At 39.0% G+C, this 22,432-nt stretch overlaps 1 protein-coding gene across 14 annotated transcripts in view; it reads left to right on the top strand.

The window, feature by feature from the left end:
- Positions 1-22,432, top strand: part of adgrb2 (adhesion G protein-coupled receptor B2) — a 261,448-nt gene that overhangs the window by 58,331 nt on the left and 180,685 nt on the right. For 13 of the 14 annotated variants that reach the window (XM_084918725.1, XM_084918731.1, XM_084918722.1 and 10 more), the window contains exon 2: positions 17,805-18,708. In XM_084918725.1, the coding sequence (XP_084774851.1) occupies positions 17,820-18,708 (889 nt within the window). In that variant the 5' untranslated portion in view covers positions 17,805-17,819. Of the gene's footprint in view, positions 1-17,804; positions 18,709-22,432 lie in introns of those variants that run through there. The other variant, XM_084918732.1, reaches the window with a different exon arrangement.

The raw sequence follows: 22,432 nt of genomic DNA, 5'->3' as shown, positions 1-22,432 counted from the left end.
CAGACATACACATCAGCCCCCAGACCTTATTTAGAGAGAATTTGTATCAGTCTTCTTTGGAAAAACAAAAGAGTGAAAAAACATGACCCCAAAATGCCAGCTTTTCAACAGCTAAGGTATAAACAGCTAAGGTATAAAGTTCCACTCTATTAATTAGATTTGAAAAGGTGTCTTAAACACAGCGGCTATTTCCTCAAACAAGCAGAGAAGCATAATCCTTGAATAAAAATAAAAAATATGAAAACCGAGATTTTTAATATCAAGGCTTTCACCTGGCAGTAATGACGTGTCAAACAATCACAATATTTTAATAGGCTCTCATTTACATCAGACTGTCAGGACTGTTGCGTGGATTCTTTTTTTTTCAATCGCAGCTCTGCCCCCCAAAAAATTGAACCCTTGAAGGTGGGAATTAAATTTGGGTGTAGCGGTGAACCTATAAGTGCTTGTCTTGATCTGACTTAATTTGAGTCATTCATTTAGATGAGCATGACAGATGCTATGCTCATATCTGTTATGTTTTGGCAAAATCAAACACTGCTGCTTTATTTACAGTACTTGAAAGACGTCAGACGACTAAAATTTATAAAAGCTCCTTTCCTTGACGTCCACCCACTGGAAGCAGTGCATTTTTCAAGCAATGCTTTAGTAGATCCCCTCACTAAAGGCATGGCAGCTTTATTTTTATTAGTTGGCTTTTATTAGTCCTTTTTCAAGTATCTTCTGCAACTTGACCGTTCATGTTTTTATAAAGGCTATCAGCAGTGTTGGTCAAGTTACTTGAAAAAAGTAATCAGTAACTAATTACTGATTACTTCCCCCAAAAAGTAATCCTGTTACTTTACTGATTAATTATTTTCAAAAGTAATTAATTACTTAGTTACTTAGTTACTTTTAAAAACACGATTTACAACCTGAATAGGTGATAAAGCGATAGATCTTTCAGCCCAATTCTACTTTTTCTGCATAATCCATCATACAAAATGTAATCAAATGGAAAAGTCTCTTTTTTTAACTTGTTTTATCAGTTTTAATCTTTTAACTTCATGCATCAAGCAAAATTTAAATTATATGCACCATTCTCTGACTTGAAGAAATTAGTTTAACATTTAAACCTATTTTCTGCACATTCCAGCACATAAAATAAAATATTTTTTGTGTTTACATTCAGTCTTTCAAATAGATGCAAGTAAAACACAGCAGAAAATAAATAAAGTCAAAGACTAGCGGTCCTTTTGCTCTATTTTCACCTGTAAAGCAGGAATAGGGTAGGCGGAGGTGTGCCCTGGTGCAGGTGTGCCGCAGCGGTCAGTGGAAGAGTCCGCGAGTTTCTCTGTGAATTTCCCATTATGTCGTTGCGCACTCGGTGCTTGTGTAGGGTTTTTTTTTCCGCTGTAAAAAGAAGTTTTCTTCCCACGCACAACGGACACTAATGTTTTTGTCACTTTTTATGGAATCAAACTCAAAGTAAGGTCAGTACTTCCACGCTTTATACGGTGCACGCTCATACTCTCTCCCGCACTGATATATGATCCATTGTTGATCTGCACACAGCTGTTGTCACGAACGTCACACTTGCTTACGTCATTGTCATGAGACATTCTTGCCAAAAAAATCACGGTTTTAGTAACGCAGTAACGCAGCGTTCCTACGGGAAAGTAACGATAATCTAATTACCGTTTTTGCAATAGTAACCCCTTACTTTACTCGTTACTTTAAAAAAGTAATCAGATTACAGTAACGCATTACAAGTAACGCGTTACTGCCCATCTCTGGCTATCAGCTATCATACTGTATGAGAGTGTAGTTGGCAAACACATCTGTGTTATAACTTTTCTTTTTCATAGTATTTTATTAACCATAGTATTTTTTGCTGCACATTAACAGCAGCAAAACAGCAGTTAATGTGCCAATGTTGCTAGCAAGAACACACAAACCCAGTATCATGGCAAAGTGTGTAATAGACACACTAGTCCACCGTATCCATTTCATGTTTTGCCTCTCCAAAGTATGTAATGGACACGCATGCAGAAGTTGCAGTACGCCTGCAGTACCAGCAGAGGGAGTTATTTAAAACAAAAGTGTTTAAATACCCATTATTAACACATTTACGTGTAAATAGCTACCCAGGTCAATCATGTGTTGCATAGGACCCTGGACTGTAGGTCATACCTTCATCATTCACAAGCGACTTCTTTGGTTTAAATATATTATCTCCCCCTGCTGGTGCAATTTATGCATGCAAGTGGGTTGCAAATATATATCTGTATGAATGACAATTATTTGCATGTGGTAACTTTTGCAGCTTTCATGACAGGACTTTGTTCTTAGTTCCTTTAGTCTAACCTGAACTTACCTGTTACTTTCAGACCAGTGTAATTAATAAATTCTTGGACTTTTGTCATATCTAACTGTTCCTGTTGTTGGGTTTGACTCATATCTCTTTTCTGCACTAATAGGGCTTTAATGTTATTTTGTTGCTAAATTACAGCGTGGGAAACTGTTGCTACTGTTTTGTATCAAAGTGTCTTTTGTGTAAAATGGCTTTTAATGAGGCTCTGAAAAGCTCTGGAGTTTTCCCATGTGCTGTGTCCATTTTTGGCATTCTTACTTGGCATTCTTCTTACTTACTTCTGACTAGTTAAACATTGGTTTCATATCTGCCTATTTCACATCACCACAGCATTTATTTGGCTAAAGCTGCATTTTTCAGTAATGTCTGCACAACTTCTTTTCTACCTTTCTGCTTTGTCCCTTACATTTAAAGCAAGAAACTGCAAATGGCAATTTGTGCACTGTAAAATAAGAAAATACATGCACACATACATAAATAAAGTCAAAATACCAATGCATAACTCAATAATTTTTGAGATTTTCAGCATGTAACTGTTGTTGACTTTGAAAGAGCTCTGGCAGGTTGACATTTCTTGACATTTACATACTTATTTACGTGTCCTATTATTGTCATTGTACATCTATGATGAAAATGTGGTTTTTCCACCGGATTACTGGGCAAGAAATATAAATAACAAATAAAAAAGACAGGTATATTCATAAATAATAACATTATTTAAAAAATAAAAATACAATAAAGATTTAGACAGAACAGTATGATACTAGCTTTTCAACCCACTCTACCCATCTTCTCCACATGAAGGTGGCCATTGGTGTGTAAGGTAAATGTGCCCAACACACCAAATGTATTTATGTTGGCTTGATTCTATCTAAAGAATGGTGATGAAATAATATGAAGAGCACACAGAAAGTTAACCGGAACATTGTGTTTTTCCATAGCATAGAAGTTAGCGCATTCACCTTACAACCCAATTGTCCCTGGTTTGCAACTAGTAGGAAACATAAGCCCAATTTTGTGTGGTTGGGTAACAAGCCAGCATACAACTCCTGTTGGTCCCAATCCTGAATAAATGGGAGGACTGCATCTGGTATAAAAAATCTGTGCCAAACCAAATATGTAGATCCATCTGCTGTGGGGAATAAGGGAGCAGCCAAAAATTGTAAAGGCAAAGTTTTATGTTACTGATCCTAAAAAATATTTGTTTACTCAACAAGAAGTTATGTGCTTTTTGAAGCAAGAATTTGGTTGTTAACCTCACAGGAATATTGTAATTACATGAAGAAGAAAATTCAAGATGCAGAGAGCTCTAGTAAAGTAAAACCCACAACAAAAACTCACGGCAACAAGGTTCAATTGATATATAAGTTTCAGTTGTTTTGGGTTTTTTTATTGTCTACTTCATATTTATTTTGTTTAAACCATTCTTTACCATTCATCTATTGCAAAGACACTGTACAGTTCTTCTCACTTAGATCAGCACTGATGAATGAGAATGAGCATTTAAAGCTCTTTTACTTGTTTACTCATTCAAAGTAAGTGTGTATAAGTATGTGTAAATCCAAACTACAGACATGTAGATATCTGGAACTGTGACATTTATCCTTTGCCTGCAAGAACAAAATGAGCAATTAAACCTTGAGTCTTGACCATGCAGACTCCCTGTGTAGAGAAAAAGACTAGTCTTTATAGCCTCTCTCTGCAGAATTACATTCGTTGTGAAGGACACATTGTCCACATAAAGACATGAACAACACACAAACACAAACACACAGACCAGAGTTGTAGGCTTGTACCTGCAGCGTCAGCTGTTTCGGTCTCGATTCCTGTCTTCTCCTTGATACCGAGCCCTAAAAGCAAGGAGAGGAAATAGAGAGAGAGAGCGAGGAGATAATGAAATAAATACCATGCTTGGCAACACTTCAAAGAGAGAGGGAGAGCCTGATCTGCTCTACTGCAGCTAGAGAGGGAAGAGATGTTACATAAAGAGAAAAGATTGGGGGATAACTGTAACCACCACCTCCGCAGTAACACACAAACATACACCCAGACAAAAACACATTAATAAGCTTTGACTGCTCTGAGCTTGTTATCTAATAGCATTTGGTGTTTTGAATTATCCCAAGTTGCTGGTCAGCATATTTTTATTAGCACTGCATATATATATATATATCTATATATATATATATATATATATATATAGATAGATAGATAGATAGATAGATAGATAGATAGATTTTTTTTTTTTATTCCACCACTTTAGAGATGTACTGTGAATGGAAAAGTAGCCACTTTTGAACGGTGCAAACCCTAACTAATCTGCATATCTGTACAAGTAAACACTTTCATGTGACCGCTTTTGTATTCTTGTGCAACACATGCAAGCAGGGGAGCCCTGCGGATATGTTCAATAGAAACTATCCTCAAACATGCACCAGACCATCAATGTGTGTGCATCTTATTGCATATGAATATATCATACTGTTCCCCTTCTGATGTTACGATTTACATTCAACGTACTCAGCGCACAAAACGCGTGTTCCTTATTTGTAGATAGTCTGAAGAAGACAAATATGCCTGCCTGAAGGATGTTTTTTCCATCAGTTCACACCTGCACGTGCACAAGAATACACACCGACAAATAAATGTAACCTTGAACGGCTTACAAAACCTGTCAAACCTGCACTGAGACGCGTGCAATCACACAGGGGCGCACACATACAAACACACACACACACCGCCTTGCCCTTTTCACTTCATTTCTCTCCTTCTGCTGTAACATTTCTGTTGACATCGACAATAAATTTAGCTCTAGCTGCCTATTATCTTTCACCCCGATGCCACAATTAAATTAAGTACACTATTGCTCCGTGTGTGACTTTTTAATTTTATTTTTCAATGAGCAGCTTTTTTTCCCCCCTTTTTCCAATCAATGAGTCTTGGAACTTTAAAGCTTCTTTAATGCCTTTTAGATCCCATTACGATGCCTCTGATTTTCATGGGAAGTGGTGTTTGGTATTTTCAATCTTTTAGTCCCAGATCAAATTTGCTATTAGCTTTGCTGTGGGAAAATTGGGCCGACGCGCAGATGTCTCCATTTGCATGCGGCAATCAATATTTTCAATATAAACATTTTCGCCTTAAAACTAATCATTTGCTTGCAAGATTTCACTTTAACCTTGTGTAACCTTTAATATCTGCAAATCTTATGCACAATTAACCCTTCTGAAGGCAAAAGAATAAGTTAAGAGGAATGAGTTGCTGGCAGAGTAAACAGGGGATCAATTATGCAGGTCAAAAACATCCAAAGATGTGTGGATTGCTAGACTGAAGAGGCAGGTAGCTGTAGTGTTGCCCATGAAAAGAGAAAGCAAGACAAAGCAAGCAGTTTATTTTAAGCTTAGTAAACAATATCATATCATTATTGATTTCACAAAGGATTTCCTGTTTCCAAAAATGACTTTTTTAACTATAGTGCATCATTGAGAAATTTGTGTTTTTCCATTTTCCTTCAGCTTTCTTCAGACTTTATATAACAAATGTTTCAGTCCAAGTATTCTGTCTCTGTTTCTGTCTCCTTCATTTGCTTTCCCCCCCTCTGTCTCTGGCTTTCTCTTTACCATATATTCTTGTTTCCTTGAAAAAAAGAAAAGAAAAGAAAAAGCTGGTGTAAGCTGATCTGTTGGCAGGAATATGCTGTAGAGGGAAGCCGATCCCCGTCTTCCTCAGTCTGTGAACCTCTATTGCACAATAAAACCTAGATTCCCTCTAGGCCCACTACAATATTACAAGGCATTTTTCCAAACTCCTTATTGTACATCCCACATCACACATACACAGATTTATTCAGATCTATATATGCACATAGCAGTGAGTTGTCTGCCTAAATACATGGTCTGCTTCACTCTCATTTTAAATATAATCACACTGCGTGCACATGTCTGTTCCATCCGATTCTGTCCAAACACTCAGCAGATGGTGACATTTAGGCTGTTTTCCCCACCATGGCAACAAGGTTAAGGGGGTAGAGTTGTTTGAGTGGGTGTGTTGGGTCAAACCTGACACACGCTTCAGTATGTGTAAATTTATAATCTGCTAAATCATGCTATCAGAGAACTGCCACAATTAAAGGCAGGCAAGGTTTTGTACAGTAAAGCATTAATGTATCATAGCAGGAATTTTGCTGCCTTGAGCTCCCCTGGTAGTTAGTCGCAGGGTCATGTTAAATGTGAAGCAGACAGGAACTGACGTGCTGCAGGAAACTCTTGAAATTTAGAGTGGGAAGAGTCGGGTATGTCACGTCTGTCACTGTCATGCAACCTTGTCTACACATTACATGGTAGCTTTGGTTTTCTTTAATCATTAATTACATGTCACTGTTTTTCGTTTGAGTGTATCTCTAGCAGATGTAAGCTGTGCAACAATATACTGTAGATAAAAGCGTGATTTTTTTTCATTTTTTTTGTGCTGATTGAAGAAGATTTAGCTCAGCTTTTCAGCAGCAGCTCAGATTGAGTGGTTGCATCAGCCTGTAGGCTGTTTGAACCCTGAGACATGTAACCTTGGGTAGTTTTGTTAACTCATGCCTAAAGCAAGTTTTATCAGTAAACAAAAGCTTTATTTGGTGACATTACACAACTGTCTCATGGCAAAATGGGAATTAGTCACAAAAAAGTAATACAGAAGTGGGAAAGTGTTAGAAGTTGGAAAATGGGCAAGTGCACGGATTTGAGTGGGTTTGACAAGAGCCAAATTGTGATGGCTAGACCCCTGGGTCATTAATGTACGTGGGGAGTGAAGGCTGCATCCAACAGACGAGCTACTATAGCTTGGATAACCAAAATATACAATGCTGGTTCTGATAGAAAGGCATCAGGATACAGTTTGTTTCACATGGGTCTACATAGCCGCAGACCAGTCCACTTGTCCACTGCCAAAAGCACAACACAAAGTCTGAGATGTTGATTTGGCCTCCAAATCCAATGGAACATCTGTTGCTAATATCTTGGTTTGGGTCAGGCTGTTTTAGTAGCAACAGGGGGACCAAAGCAATATTAAGCAGGTGGTCATAATGTTATACCTGATCAGCGTATGTTGTCCCGACATTTCAGAGGAGCCGCATGATACTTATAACCAAAAGATATGATCTTTGAGAAAAGTGTTACATGTTATATCACTGTAAAAAACTGTTATATTTGAACCCAAACCATTTTTTTCTAAACCTGTCTGAGTTTTTTTTATTGTTTTAGCCTAACTAAGTAGTTTTTAATGATTATTAATAAAATAAATCTCTTGTGTAGGAGTCAAACTGCGATCTGTGAGCGTCAGCGACGATGAATGATTCCCTCCCCTCGCAATTCCCTCCAGCCCCCCAAAATGTCCAGTTTTTCATCCTTTAAACGTGAAAAATATTCATTTCATGGAGACAAAACTGCAGATGAAAAATCGTGTCGAGGCAGATGAAAATAAATGAAGCTCGGAAATTTGTGTGCAGGAACATGAAATAAAAATGGAAAAAGTCAAAAATGTATCAGCAGATTAAAAGTTCGTAACTGTTTCACGTATGGCTACGAGAATGGCTGTGTGTGCAATATGCTTTCACCAAACCTGCATGTTAATGTTATGAAATGGATAAACTGCAACACTTTGCTTGTGATCTATTAGTCTTTCTCCGAGGCTTCCAGGGTTGTAAAAGAAAGAAAGAAAAAAAAGAAAAATTACCTTCCGGCACCATACTTTCCATTTCATCAATTTTCTTATCCTTAGCTCCAACAACTGTTTACTCACTCATTTGAAATGAATGGATCTCACTATCAATATCTGCCCGCAAAAGTAACATCAATCAATATTGAAATTCAGGTTTGGAACACATTGAATAAATGCTACATGCCATTAAAGTGCTTTTTAAAGGGTATGAGACCATGTAATAATTGGCTTACATTTTCCCCACTGAGGGTATTGAGAAATGCATTTGCTTTAAGTGTTACTAAATTAGAGTTTGACGAATGACTTTCAGTTTTTCTTAGAACATCACATCAGTGCACAATCTACTTACCACAATATTACATTACCAGTGTCATTTTCATTTATTGTGTTTGCTTATTTACTATAGATAATTAAAGTAGTGGTGGTCATTTAATCAGTGCCCATACTCATAGCTCATACACAGAGTATGAAATTGCAACAGTGGGAAGTTACTTTTCACTGACAGAGCAAATCCCATGTTATAATTATTTGCCGTCTGTAGATTCGGGACCATATATGGCGATATTGACAATAATTCAGTGTAAATCTATTCTAGGAGTAATTTCCTAATGTGTGGTCATTTACTCCTCTCAGGTTGGGCTATAATTAACCTGCCTCTTTACCTCTCTGTTAGCCCTTCACCTTCATTTACAAGAAAGTGTGATGTTAGAGGATCTTCAGAGACTTAAGCCATCTGTTCTCTGCTGAACAGTCATTTTTCGGTGGTATTTTGAAGAATTAATATCAGTATTAAAAGGGAAAATCACTGATATCACTGATGATTGGTACAACAGTTCGATTCAGAGTTGATTTAAAAGCTATTTTAGATTCAGTAAATCACATAGTGTACTTTAGTTTCAGGTTTTTAATCACAACTAAGCTGTTTGTTCCAAACCATTCATCATATGCACAATATGCACAACAACTGGCAGTCAAGCTAAATGGTTTTGATGAAGGTCACGGTCTGAAAAGGAGCATGAAAGTTTGTGGAATTTAACGATACACATTTGAAAGACTGTCAAGTCCTGAGTCTGCATGACTATAATAAAACGAATATGCGAGATGATGAACAAAACAATGTAAAATGTCACTAGCAGAACAGAGGCTGCTCATCATTATCCATAACTCCGCGGATAGTTTCACAGGGCCTTTGTGATGTAACCACTGATGGATTTCTTTTCTTTGCTATGTGGTGCAGTGGGTGTTAGTTGGCCAGCTTGTTTTTGCATTTGTAGAGGTTTTTTTTTTTTTTTTTTTGCTCCACAACATTAATCACTGGGTGATTGTGTAAGACTTGCTGGCAAAATATTTCACTTTCATCTTGCAGAGCTATCTGTAAAGTTATTAAAAATTTGCCAAACGTTTTCGATCTTCAAAGATAAACTACAAAGTGAGTCTGCTGTGTGAGACCTGAGCACTATCTGGGTGCTGCCGTGCGGTCCTCTTGTTGTCAGAGTCACAACTTTAAAGATGCGATATCCCAAACTTGATATTAAGACTATGTGAATCCATCTAGAATCATTGAAGAAATAATTCTAGTTCTTTCATGAATTAATTTGCCTCACAAAAAAAGTTAAGCTGTTTAAGTGACTTAATCTGTACTATAGTGTTCGTTGGTAATGTTTTGCCTTCAAATCGAAGCTACACTAATAAATAATTCCATAAACATGCTTTGAAACATGTGAACTACTTTCCTTGCCCGCGTAGGTTCTCTGTTGATCCACTCCCTTCACGATTGATAAATCAATTCGTTACTCAGTTTCATCGCACACTTATTATTTACGCCTTGTTCTTCAATCAGCACACATGTTACATGTTAAGCTGGATCTATGAATATGTATAGGCACCTTGGTGTGCTTGTGCTTGTGCTTGTGTATGTAGCATATCCATAGCTGAAAGACAAAGTGCCCTTTTGTGTGATCAAGGGGTGTAGTACTGCTGTCTCTTTTCACAGCATGAGATCCACTCAGCTTGCCTGCCATTTGTGAATAACTGATAAGGCAAAGTGAAAAGCACTGACTTGGTGGTGTGCGGGAGCAAGTTTGATAAAAGGACAAACAGAATACTGACTTCTAAAATGTCAGCCTGAATAAATCAGATTAACAACATTAGTTCTTCATATTCCTTTACAGACAGAAGATCTTATCCAGATAAAGGACTTTAAACGGAGCAAGCACAGATGTGTGGCTATGCGGGTAAATAAATAAAGTTTGACTTTGAGGAAGGCTGAGATTTATAAGAGGCTGAAAGTAAAGATGAGAAGGGACAGAGTTGCGAATTTGATGCTGGAGGCCAGAGAGAGAAAGAGGAATGTTTCATGACTTGTTAATCAGAAGTACAGAGAGAGACTCCAAACACTTCGCACAAGGATACAGACTTCAAGTTTTGATAGTATCGAGCTAGCGTTCAAACGGGTGTGGCACGCGTGTATGTGTGTGTGAACGTCAAATGGATTATTTATCGAGCATCGGTGTTTGTGTGGGCTCATATAAAGGGCACGTGCTGATCTCTGCTGAGGGTTGCAAATGAGAGAGATACGCTACATCAATAAATCTGACAATACCATTCTCTACCACAGTGCACTTAAATCTATGCACTGAAGAATCGGTGGAGGCAGCGAAATGGAGTGTGAGGAATATGACAAAAACAAGGGGGTGTCGTTATACTTTATCAGAACTCCCTAAACACAGGCACCATATCCAGGGATATTCAGTTGCCCAAAAGCTATTTCACTCTATCATTCTGCAAGAACAAAAAAGTTTACTGGAAGGTATTTGTGGTTTAGTGCATGATTATCTTTTTTATGGGAAAAGCCTCATTAAAGTTAGCATGTATACTGATGTCCATTTTAGACAGCTGCTGTCATAGAACAGTAGCTACAGTTGTTAGCCTTCAGGGCCTCTGAAGTAAAAGCAAAAGTATTATATTATGGGGAATATTATTAAGAGTAGCGTCAACATGTGAATGTGTTTATTGTGGAAGATGAGGTAGAATGGAAGACTTATACTGTGGAGACTGGTGTTTTCTATCCAATAACCTTCTGTTATTTAGACTCAGCAAAGTTATTTCATTAGCAGCTAAAGTAACAAATCTATTTGTTCGCTGTCATGAAAAGGATCTCATTTGGGTTAAAAAATACTCTGTTAGAAATCTTCATGTCTCTTATGATGATATGTGTCAAATATGCAGATAACAGTACTTAGCATGCCACTTCCTTAGCAAAATTAGCAACTAATGAAGTAAACAGAGTATTAATATTGGATCTAACTGTAACTTTAACTTTAGCTAAAGCACTTAAAATTAAGCAGAAACGTCTGATATAAAATCCAGCTTGGTGGTGTACATGTGTAAAATTACAAAATGTATGTCTTTGTCCAACAAATTATACAACTAACTATAGGTAAGGTCCACCTGTTGGCTATGCATGATCAACAGGTGGACCTTAGTTAATCACACATTTAGCAGACATCTAAATGAAGGCAAAAAAATTACTGTAAGAAACTATTATGTCAACTTAAAGAGTGACACCTCACACCTTGTTTTCATGTCGCTGGTTTAAGCTCTTTTTCTTACGTAATTTTGTGCATTTTGTGCTTGCACTTGAAAATGTTAGAAAAACTAGAGACTTGACAGGATTTGAGGGGAGAAAGGGAAACATGGGAAATCATATGCAACAAAGGTTCTTGGCTGGACTTCAACTCGCAGTGATTTATGATTGGAACCTTAAAGGCTTAGGCACACAGTACATTTAGCTTTTCTGAGTAATGACCATTCTTTTTTCTTTTTTGCACTAGTGTATGGCTTTCAATTAGCACTGATGACTAGGTTTATTGTGCATTACTGCCTGAAGAAATGCCTGCTGAATATGCGATAAGCAGGTTTTCTGTAGCCTCACTATCCAAGCTGAAAGAATTGAAGCTTGAAGCTACTCCACTGAGGACCTCAGGCCAAACATATCCATTAGTTTTACGTGTTGCCTCAATGGGAGAAACTGATACTAAGTGGAACACATTGAATCTTTAAGCAGGCAATAGATTTATTTATTTATTTTGTCATACAATAGTGACATGATTGGTTAGTTTTTGTGTATAGGTGCGGTGGGGTTTTTCTCTTTTTTTAAACAAAGCAGCGTTGATTGCTTCATAACCTGTATCAATGTCTTTGCTTGGTTCTTAAAGAAAAGAAAACGTCATCTTGTTACTTTGATCATTGTGCCAACAGGGAGTTAAAAGGGAGTTTTTCCTTTTCGCTGTCGCCAAAGTGCTTGCTCATAGGGGGTCATATAATTGTTGGGTTTTTCTCTGTATGTATTATTGTAGGGTCAACCTTACAATATAAAGCGCCTTGAGGCGACTGTTGTTGTGATTTGGTGCTGTTTAAATAAAATTGAATTGAATTGAATTGATTAGAAGGCGTGACAAGTTTAAAAAGTTGACTTTTTACTTTAAGTATAATTTTAATTTTAATTTTAATTAGCTACATTTCTTTATGCTTTAAAAAAAAATTCTCTATTACTTACTTTAAGAGACTGTTACTATTCCATCTGTATTGATAGAGATAAGACGTGTGAAACATGTTATATTATTCTGTTGTAAGTGTGGGTTCAGCTAAAGTTTACGCTGCACACAAAAATGTCGACAGTACCAGTGCATTTTGGTTTTCTCAAGTATGATCCTTAAACAGAGATTATTTTATAATTCAGTCATTCAGGGTGTTTTGCCTTGTGGTTTCACAGCATGGCTCAGCAACAGTTCAATGCAAGTTTATAAGTCAGCAAGCTTTTCTGGAGACAGAGGCGAGGTTTTTAGAGACAAGTGTATGGGGAATAATACAACTGGTGATCATTAATATCCCATTTTATCATCATGGGAAAAGGATCCTGCTGTGTAAAAGGAATAGATACAAATTATTTTTTATGCTAGAGTGAATTCAAATGCTGAATATATATAAGGTCCCTTTTTTAAGTTCCAGGGCAAGAACACATAACAAGCATTAAAATCTTTTTTTTTTCTTGAAACAAAGTATATGTTTCCCCTAAACTACATTCAGTACTCTACTGTCGAGGACAAAAGACCCATTTTTGATCTGTCATTAATGATGCTTTAAAGCACTCTGTGAAATAATAATCCCAGTCAAGGACAGCGATACTTTTTAGTGCTGTGATATTATTTCAAAACTAGTGCCCCAGCACTGTTCTGTCTTGCAGATGTTTTATGGTGAGGACAAAAATCAGATGAGTCATATTGTCACTTGCACGGCATTAAAGAATAACGACAGAGCCAAGAGGAGCGGGAGAGGATGGTGAGACGGGGAGTGAGGGATATACATATTTTGCCATCCTTGGTGATAACATTAATGTCAAGGTGGAAGGGGGAAGGAAGACATCAAAGCTAATGAATATTTATGGATGCCCATAGTAAAGTGCTGCTTTAGAGTGAAGTGGGACAGAATGGCCTCATGAAGACAGCACTTTAGGGCCTACTCCAGCACAGACTGTGGCTCTATGAATATTCATTGCTCATTGTCCCAAAAACAATTTGCTTAACGCTTTTGACTTCTTTTCATCCGTAAAATGTGTGTATTTTTTTTCTTAACCTATGCATGGTTTGGACTATATCTACCCTCACTTTTGTTCGGTCTGTTACAGAAGACACTTTGATTTTTGGCACATAAATGAAACAATCCAAAAGTCTGTATTTATTGATATATAGCATAGGGCACATCGATCCCTTCAGTACAGAAAGGAAAAAAATATAAGAAGTTTGTCATATAGATAATTCATTATATTCATACAGCTAAGTGACATGTTTTTCACAGGGCCTGTGTCCCCTGTGCAGATTGTACAGATATTATTTCATTCTGTGTATTTATCTTTTTATTTATTTAAGTAGGACAGTCTGTAACAGACGGGTGACAGACTATAACCCCGTCACATGCCAGACAGCATCATCCTTGAGCAGATTTCACAAGATGCTACATTCCTTCCACCTTTCCCCCACTGTGCAATGCATTTGTCTCTGTAGCTCACACTAGTGCTGTTTGAAAGCTCTTTGGATCATTCAATTTGTGTGTGTGTGTGTGTGTGTGTGGGGGGGGGGGGGAATCAAGGTGAGAATGTGGTAGAAGAAACACCCAGTCTAAATAGTAACACGAGACTAAGATGAAGGAGAGAAAGGAAAAAAAACCAGAATATCACAATGTTGCTATGGTTACTTGTCCCACACGACTACCAGCTCCTCCTAGAGTAAACAGTGCCTGATAAGGGAACAGAAGTATGGTGCCTTTGAGTGGTGTGCTGTTGGCAAATGGAGGCCTACAATGAATATTCTGTGTACAAGTACTCGTATGTTATATGTGTGTGTGTTTTTGCAATATGTCTCCGGTTGCTGTCTTTGACAAAAACAAACATAAAAAAAAAAGAATTAACACTTTTTTCTTTTTTCTTCATCACTTACATATGGGACATTTTTAAAGAACGTTTGTCTTTCCTGTGCTCCTCACTGCACAACAGGGTGACATACTGGTTTCGGAGACCTTCCCGTGACCCCGGTGAAGCAGATTTATCGTCCAGAAAAATTGCGTGTAGGTCAACTGTCCTTGAGCATGACAGTATTTTATGCACTGTACATCACTCTGAGTTAGCATCAACAAAATGCTTCCCCCCACTCCAAAGGGGATTATTTATTTTTCATGTTAAGTGATGCAAATTGTGTACATATTTCCCCTGTTGTTGTATAATGGCTTTAACTTTAATTCACTTCTTCCTTCAACATCTCTTCCTCCTCCATCTTTCTTGTTGTCTTTTGTTTGGCCCTCATTAAGATCTCACACCTATAAGCGTAAGTGCCTCTTGCTGTCTAACTGTGGGGAGTCACCTCTTGACATTGGTGAAGTAAGCCTCTTACCAAAATCTTGTGGACTACATGTGCAGTGATGGAGGGCCTTATCAGACTTATATAAATCCTGTGAGTACAGGTAACTGCTGCATTTCACTAATCTGAGCCTAAAGGAAGTGGAGTTGCTCTAAACGTACAAACATTGTAGGTCATTGTGTAGGAAGGTTTAGTAATCTGATTGGCACTGTCATGCTACACTTCACACTAATAATTAAACAGTTTAACATAATTTTTAAAGTCAATACCTGATGAAATTTTGTCAGTGTTCACTATGTAGATAGAATTTGCATTTGTACCAAGATATTCTTTTGCTATTGGTTAAAAATCCTTGGTCCCTCCCAGTCCAAGATGGCACTCGTCTAGAATGAGATATGGACCATATAGAACTTGTTGACCATTATAAGTATAATATATAGTTATGTAGTGCACTCTAGACAGCCATACTTGTCAGTGTGAAAAAAAATACTCCCAAAATAACCAGTGCAAGTGCAAAAGGGTGTAATTTCAGGTTCACGTGGCATGCCCTTGTGGTTGTACATATGTGATTTACCTGCCATTTCATTTACATCTACGACACACCATGAATTTCAGAAATTCTACTGTTTTTCTCACTTTTATGCATTAATGTTTAATTTGGATTATATAACAAGAGCTTGGGCCCACTACAAGCAAGTTACCAAGTCTACAGCTGAGGAGAAGAGAAAGAGAAGGATGTTTTTATTCTCTTTCACTCAGCTGGCTCACAAGAAGATGACATTTTGTGAGCTCATACACTTGACATCAAATAATCAAATGAGAATATTAAATAAAATTTAAAAATAGGTAAATAAAACCTAAGATGTGCTAAGTTGTGTCTTACTATTTTATAAGAAATTAAGGCAAATGCAGAAGTGTGTGAAAAAAAATTATACCACCCTTATTATTTCCATGTGAATGAAGCGGGTAAGTAGCAGCCAGGTGCTGCTAATCAAATGTACCTTATTAACTGATCTTCAGCAAATGTGAGCACCTCTGTAAAAGCGGAAGATTTGGCACGGGGGTATTTAGAGCATTCAGGTGTGTTTGAAATCAGTACCAAGGAAGAAAGACATCAGCAATAATCTTAGAGAAAGAAATTGTTTCTAATCATCTACAGAGACTGCAGAGACTATAAGACCTTTTTCAAACCATTTGACGTCCATCATTCCGCAGAGAGATGGATTATTCACAAGTGGAAAACATTCATGACAGCTGCCAATTCCCTAAGAGTGGAAATCTTAGGAATATTCACCCCAAAGTCAGAACATGCAATTTTCAGCCTCGGTTAACTTGTTAGATGTTAAAGTTTATGACATGACAAGTATGGCTTGTTTTGAATAGTTGCCAGGAGAAAGCCTCTCCCCTCTAAAAAGATCATGTTGCATCTGAACCAACCACAAGACTTGAGGAAAAATGTCCTTTAGACAGATGACACCAAAGCGGACACATTTGTGCTGATATGCTGTTTTTGGTATCGGCCAAATGCGATGCTGTGCATTACGGCCAAACACCTCATACCATCTGTGAAGCACTGAGGTGGAGGGGTGATGAGTTGGCTTGTTTTGCAGCCACAGGACCCGGACACCTTGCCGTCATTGAGTCAACCAATGACTGTTGTATACCAAATTGTTCTAGAGTCAAATGTGAGGCCATATGTCAATAGGTCATGAAACAGGACAATAATCCCAAGCACAGCTGCAAAAGTCCAGTTCAAACCTCAGTACATTTGAAATGGTGCTGGAGGAACTTAAGAGAACCATGCATCAATTAAGTTAAGAAAAAAAGCACATCAGCCCAGAAAGTTCCTCATTCATGAGATGGCTTTCCAAGTCCTGCATCTTTGCATCTGAACATATTATTTATATAGAGCTCATTAATTCAAAGAAAATGTTTTTTTTTCTTTGCAGTTTCATTTTTTAATTCATCAATGACTTTTTGTGGTATTGTGTAGTAGCTTTGTAAAGTTTTGTAATGTGTTTACAGTACGAAGTTGTGGTAAAAGTATGTGTTGCCTTGAGGCATTTATTGAATTTCAAAGCATAGTAATATTTTTTGTAAGAAAAAGTAGGTATTATGCTATAAGGTTATTGGTAGAGTGGTGCAAACATTTCCCATCTCCCACGCATCCTCTTCAAACCACGATTATGCAGAACCACTTGAAAGTCTTAGGTGATGGAGCCGACACACTGAGAATACAAAATATAGTGACTATTGAAGTAGTTTCAAGCAAAATGCTAAAACACTGTATATAGAGGGTTTTTTTGTCAGCTGTGTGTGTGTGTGTGTTGTGTGAGTCAAAATCAGGCTGTTGGTGGACCCTCACTGTGTCGGTGATGGTAATAGTTTGCCAGAGCCTTGGGGGAGCTTCTCAGCAGGCGATGGTGTGTGTATGTGTGCGTGATGTTGTCTGTGTGTTTGTGTGCACATATCAGCAGGAAAGGGTAGAGCAGGCCCCACAGTGCATGTCTCAACAGCCAAGTCATCAACCCTTTTAATCCAGCCCAGCAGGGATGTGTTTGTGTTTTTGACGGCGCTTGTGTGTGTATGTTTGAAGAACTTCGTGAGAAGTGCTGCCATGAAGTTGTTTATATTCTACTCTGAGGAGTGGCAGAAAGCTGTCCAAAACATTTTCAGCTTGATGTGATTTTTTTAAATACAATATTGAACTTTTTCTCTTTTATCCGTGTCATGTTGATTTTGTTTGAAAGTATTGCCTAATATGTCTAATGTCCAATCAGATCTCTCTCTATCCCCGCCTCACCCATCCTATTCTCTCTTCTCTCCCCCTGCAGGACGAATGTCATAGGATGAACACTGCTGGTGGGGTGTGTCTGTCTGTGCTGTCCTCTCTCCTGGCTGTGGCTGGGGCCCTGGCTGCCGTGTCTGCCCTCGCTCTAGCTCCTCTCTCTGCCCTGGCTGAGGCTGCCTATGGGGTTGCCGATAGCATCCCCAGCACCGGGGCAGAGGGGGCCCCCTCGCCTTTGTCCTCACCATGCTCCAGCCTTGTAGCTGGGGTGCTCTATGGCTCTTTCTCCCTAAGGGAGCTTTTTCCCTCCAGGGCACCGGGTTGTTCCTGGTCTCTGGAAAACCCGGATCCCACCAAGTACTCCCTCTATCTCCGCTTCACACGCCACCCTGTCATTTGTAGGACACACTCCCCCATGCTCCTTTCCCTTGACCACCACCTAGCCAATCAAAGCTGTCCCCTGCACTTACAGACGGCCACAGCCAGAGATCAGGAAGTCATCGATCTTTGTGGCAGCCGCACCAGTTCAGACGAACCTTACTCCTTTCTGCAGTTCGATAAGAACTTTGTCCAACTGTGTCTAACGAGACATCCAGCTGCAGATGAGCCTCAGGTATCTAAGGAATTGCTGGAGCTGAGACTGGTAGAGGTGTTACTCATTAACAACGAAAACTCCAGTCAGTTTACCTGCGGTGTGCTCTGCCGATGGTTTGAGGAGTGTTTGCGCACTGATCACAATGGAGACCAGGAGGTTTCTGATGGGGATGGTTGTGGGATGACCCAGACAGGCTGTATTTGTCCAAATCACAACATTATGGCACCACCTGTTCCTCTGCTCCCAGAGACACCGCACACTTTCAGTAATGGGTCACTGGCTCCTGATGACTGTTGCGTCACCGAACTGCATTCCAATGATGCAATCGCCATAGCGCCCCGAGATGTCCGACAAGGTAGGATTCCTTTCACTGTAATTTATGAGGTGGTGTTTCAGTGCTGTTCTTGCTATCTTCAGTGCATCACACATGAGCACACATCCCTATGGGAAAATGACTTTGGCCTTGTAACACAACGTGCAATAAAGCGAGATAGTCCAAGGCGCAAGATGACCCAAACACTCTGAGTTGTTTATTTTATGTATCCACTCGGAGTAACAAATGGAAAAGAAAAGTTTGTTATTGTGCCTTTTTGTAGCACCTCGAGAAGCGGTGGAGGTGGCGAGAGGGGGGTCACACTGGCTGCTTGACAGATAATTTATTATTTGAATTTTGTCTTTTGCATGTTGGCCTTTAATTAAAAAAAAAACCAAGCAGTTCAAAGGAGGCCCTTTAAACCTTCCATCAAAAGATTTGTAAAGCCTGACAGAAATGCAGCCTTTTGATCTATATTTTAGAGATTCCCCCATGTGGCCAAGAGGTGGGGCTCCCATGACTTCAGTTTACATGCTGAACGGTATTGTGTGTGTGTGTGTATCCATCCACTGAGAATGTCAGGACTAGATCAGATTTGACACCAATGGACAATATGCAAACCGTCTTTTCTACATCAATGAATTAGACACAAAGAAGACAATCCTTTCACGCACAATACACATGGAAATTTGTTTGCGTGTGTGCATCCGCATAAATCTGTTTTCTGCCTGCAAGCAACATAGATAAGTACTTAATCCAAACAGAAATGGACAAGCACTGTGCTAAAGCTTTCTAATCATTTCACTTCATCACTGCCACCAGAGTATTTAGTCTAATGTAATTAAATTAGAACAATATAGAGGTGCATGTGATATACTGAGATGGAGTTTGCTTTTCAGGTCACATAATTGCATAATAATTTTCCTTTGGGTGCCTCATAAGCATGTTTGCAGTCTGCATAGTAATAATTAGAACCAGGTTATTGCTAGGCTTGGCCTTCCTTTAACAACACACTAACACACTAAGAGCTCTAGGGAGATTTTTACCTTGCTAGTGGGAAGGTTATCGCCTTCCGGATTTCGTGAGCAGGGGAGCATTTATCATCTTATAACCTCATAGAGGAAGAAAAGGGTATACTTAAGGGAGATTAAGGAAGTGAGTCATTTACCATTTTGTCTTGACCTGATGTACTATTGCTTGAGAAAGTGCCATGTAACTGTTTTGGCCAAAAGTCAAACTGATAATGCAACTCTGTTAATTAATTCTAAGGGTTGCAGTGATAGCCAGCTCATGCCACTGTCCTGAAATACCTCTTAGCTTTATTTTTGTGTCACTTCCATGAGACAGTTATTTGCTGACATATTGATTAGCAGTCACATGTATGGTTTGGAGAAGGTGGCGCTACCAAAACATCAGGAATTTCAGAAGAATTTCAGTGGCAGTGACCATAAGAGAGAGCATTAGAAATGATTGTATCAGAAGGGCAGCTCCGGTTTTGAATTAAAGTTAGAGAGATAAGGCTACCTTTAATCTCCAAGGATAGGAGATATGCACAGGAAGGATAGTGGATATATTGGGCAAAGAATGTTGAATATGGCAAGCCAGGCAGGCGGACAAGAGAAAGACCACAGAGAAGATTTATGGATGTATTAAAGGAGGGCATTAAGAGGGTTGGTGTGAGAGAGGAAAATGTTGGCAATAGGGTTTAGATGGATGCACGCAATCCGCTGTGGGGACCCCTAAAGAGAGCAGAGAAGAAGAAAAAAAAGATTAGTTAGCAACAGCCACTGTCCACTCCTGCAGGATGTTCTCAACCCCTGGTCTTCTGTACAAAACATTTTTTCTCACCAGTTCCCTTTTGCAGTAATTATCCATAAATGTTAAAATTACTGTAAATCCAGGACTGTGCTGTCAGAGTAACAGCCATAATCTTGCCTTTACTCTGCTCCTGTCGACTGAAAGATAAACAATTTTGCCCCGGCTGAGTCAGAGACACTCAAAACAAAGCTTAAATGCCAGCTTTCTCCTTCGTGCCGGTCCACTTTTTGCCTTAATGCATGGTTGCCAATTTTCAACTGTCAGCTGTGGTAAGACTCAGACACTCACTTTAAATTTAAGACGAAAACAAATAGTAAAAAATAGAACAGAGGAAATGAATTTTGACTTTAGTAAACAGGGCCTGAGCCTTAGAACGACATCTGTATAAAAGGAAAATGAAACTGAAATGAAAAAGTAAAACTGCTACTCTGTAACAGCTCATCTGTCTCAGTTGCAGAAAGACAGACTCATTTACAGGGAGTGCAGAATTATTAGGCAAGTTGTATTTTTGAGGAATAATTTTATTATTGAACAACAACCATGTTCTCAGTGAACCCAAAAAACTCATTAATATCAAAGCTGAATGTTTTTGGAAGTAGTTTTTAGTTTGTTTTTAGTTTTAGCTATTTTAGGGGGATATCTGTGTGTGCAGGTGACTATTACTGTGCATAATTATTTGGCAACTTAACAAAAAACAAATATATACCCATTTCAATTATTTATTTTGACCAGTGAAACCAATATAACATCTCCACATTCACAAATATACATTTCTGACATTCAAAAACAAAACAAAAACAAATCAGCGACCAATATAGCCACCTTTCTTTGCAAGGACACTCAAAAGCCTGCCATCCATGGATTCTGTCAGTGTTTTGATCTGTTCACCATCAACATTGCGTGCAGCAGCAACCACAGCCTCCCAGACACTGTTCAGAGAGGTGTACTGTTTTCCCTCCTTGTAAATCTCACATTTGATGATGGACCACAGGTTCTCAATGGGGTTCAGATCAGGTGAACAAGGAGGCCATGTCATTAGTTTTTCTTCTTTTATACCCTTTCTTGACAGCCACGCTGTGGAGTACTTGGACGCGTGTGATGGAGCATTGTCCTGCATGAAAATCATGTTTTTCTTGAAGGATGCAGACTTCTTCCTGTACCACTGCTTGAAGAAGGTGTCTTCCAGAAACTGGCAGTAGGACTGGGAGTTGAGCTTGACTCCATCCTCAACCCGAAAAGGCCCCACAAGCTCATCTTTGATGATACCAGCCCAAACCAGTACTCCACCTCCACCTTGCTGGCGTCTGAGTCGGACTGGAGCTCTCTGCCCTTTACCAATCCAGCCACGGGCCCATCCATCTGGCCCATCAAGACTCACTCTCATTTCAGCAGTCCATAAAACCTTAGAAAAACCAGTCTTGAGATATTTCTTGGCCCAGTCTTGACGTTTCAGCTTGTGTGTCTTGTTCAGTGGTGGTCGTCTTTCAGCCTTTCTTACCTTGGCCATGTCTCTGAGTATTGCACACCTTGTGCTTTTGGGCACTCCAGTGATGTTGCAGCTCTGAAATATGGCCAAACTGGTGGCAAGTGGCATGTTGGCAGCTGCACGCTTGACTTTTCTCAGTTCATGGGCAGTTATTTTGCGCCTTGGTTTTTCCACACGCTTCTTGCGACCCTGTTGACTATTTTGAATGAAACGCTTGATTGTTCGATGATCACGCTTCAGAAGCTTTGCAATTTTGAGACTGCTGCATCCCTCTGCAAGATATCTCACTATTTTTGACTTTTCTGAGCCTGCCAAGTCCTTCTTTTGACCCATTTTGCCAAAGGAAAGGACGTTGCCTAATAATTATGCACACCTGATATAGGGTGTTGATGTCATTAGACCACACCCCTTCTCATTACAGAGATGCACATCACCTAATATGCTTAATTGGTAGTAGGCTTT

Source organism: Perissodus microlepis, chromosome 22 (genome assembly GCF_051167445.1).
Source record: "Perissodus microlepis isolate ML-2025 ecotype Zambia chromosome 22, ASM5116744v1, whole genome shotgun sequence".
Taxonomy (NCBI): domain Eukaryota; kingdom Metazoa; phylum Chordata; class Actinopteri; order Cichliformes; family Cichlidae; genus Perissodus; species Perissodus microlepis.
The sequence above is the reverse complement of the archived record's forward strand: the minus strand, read 5'-3'. Positions and strand labels throughout refer to the sequence as shown.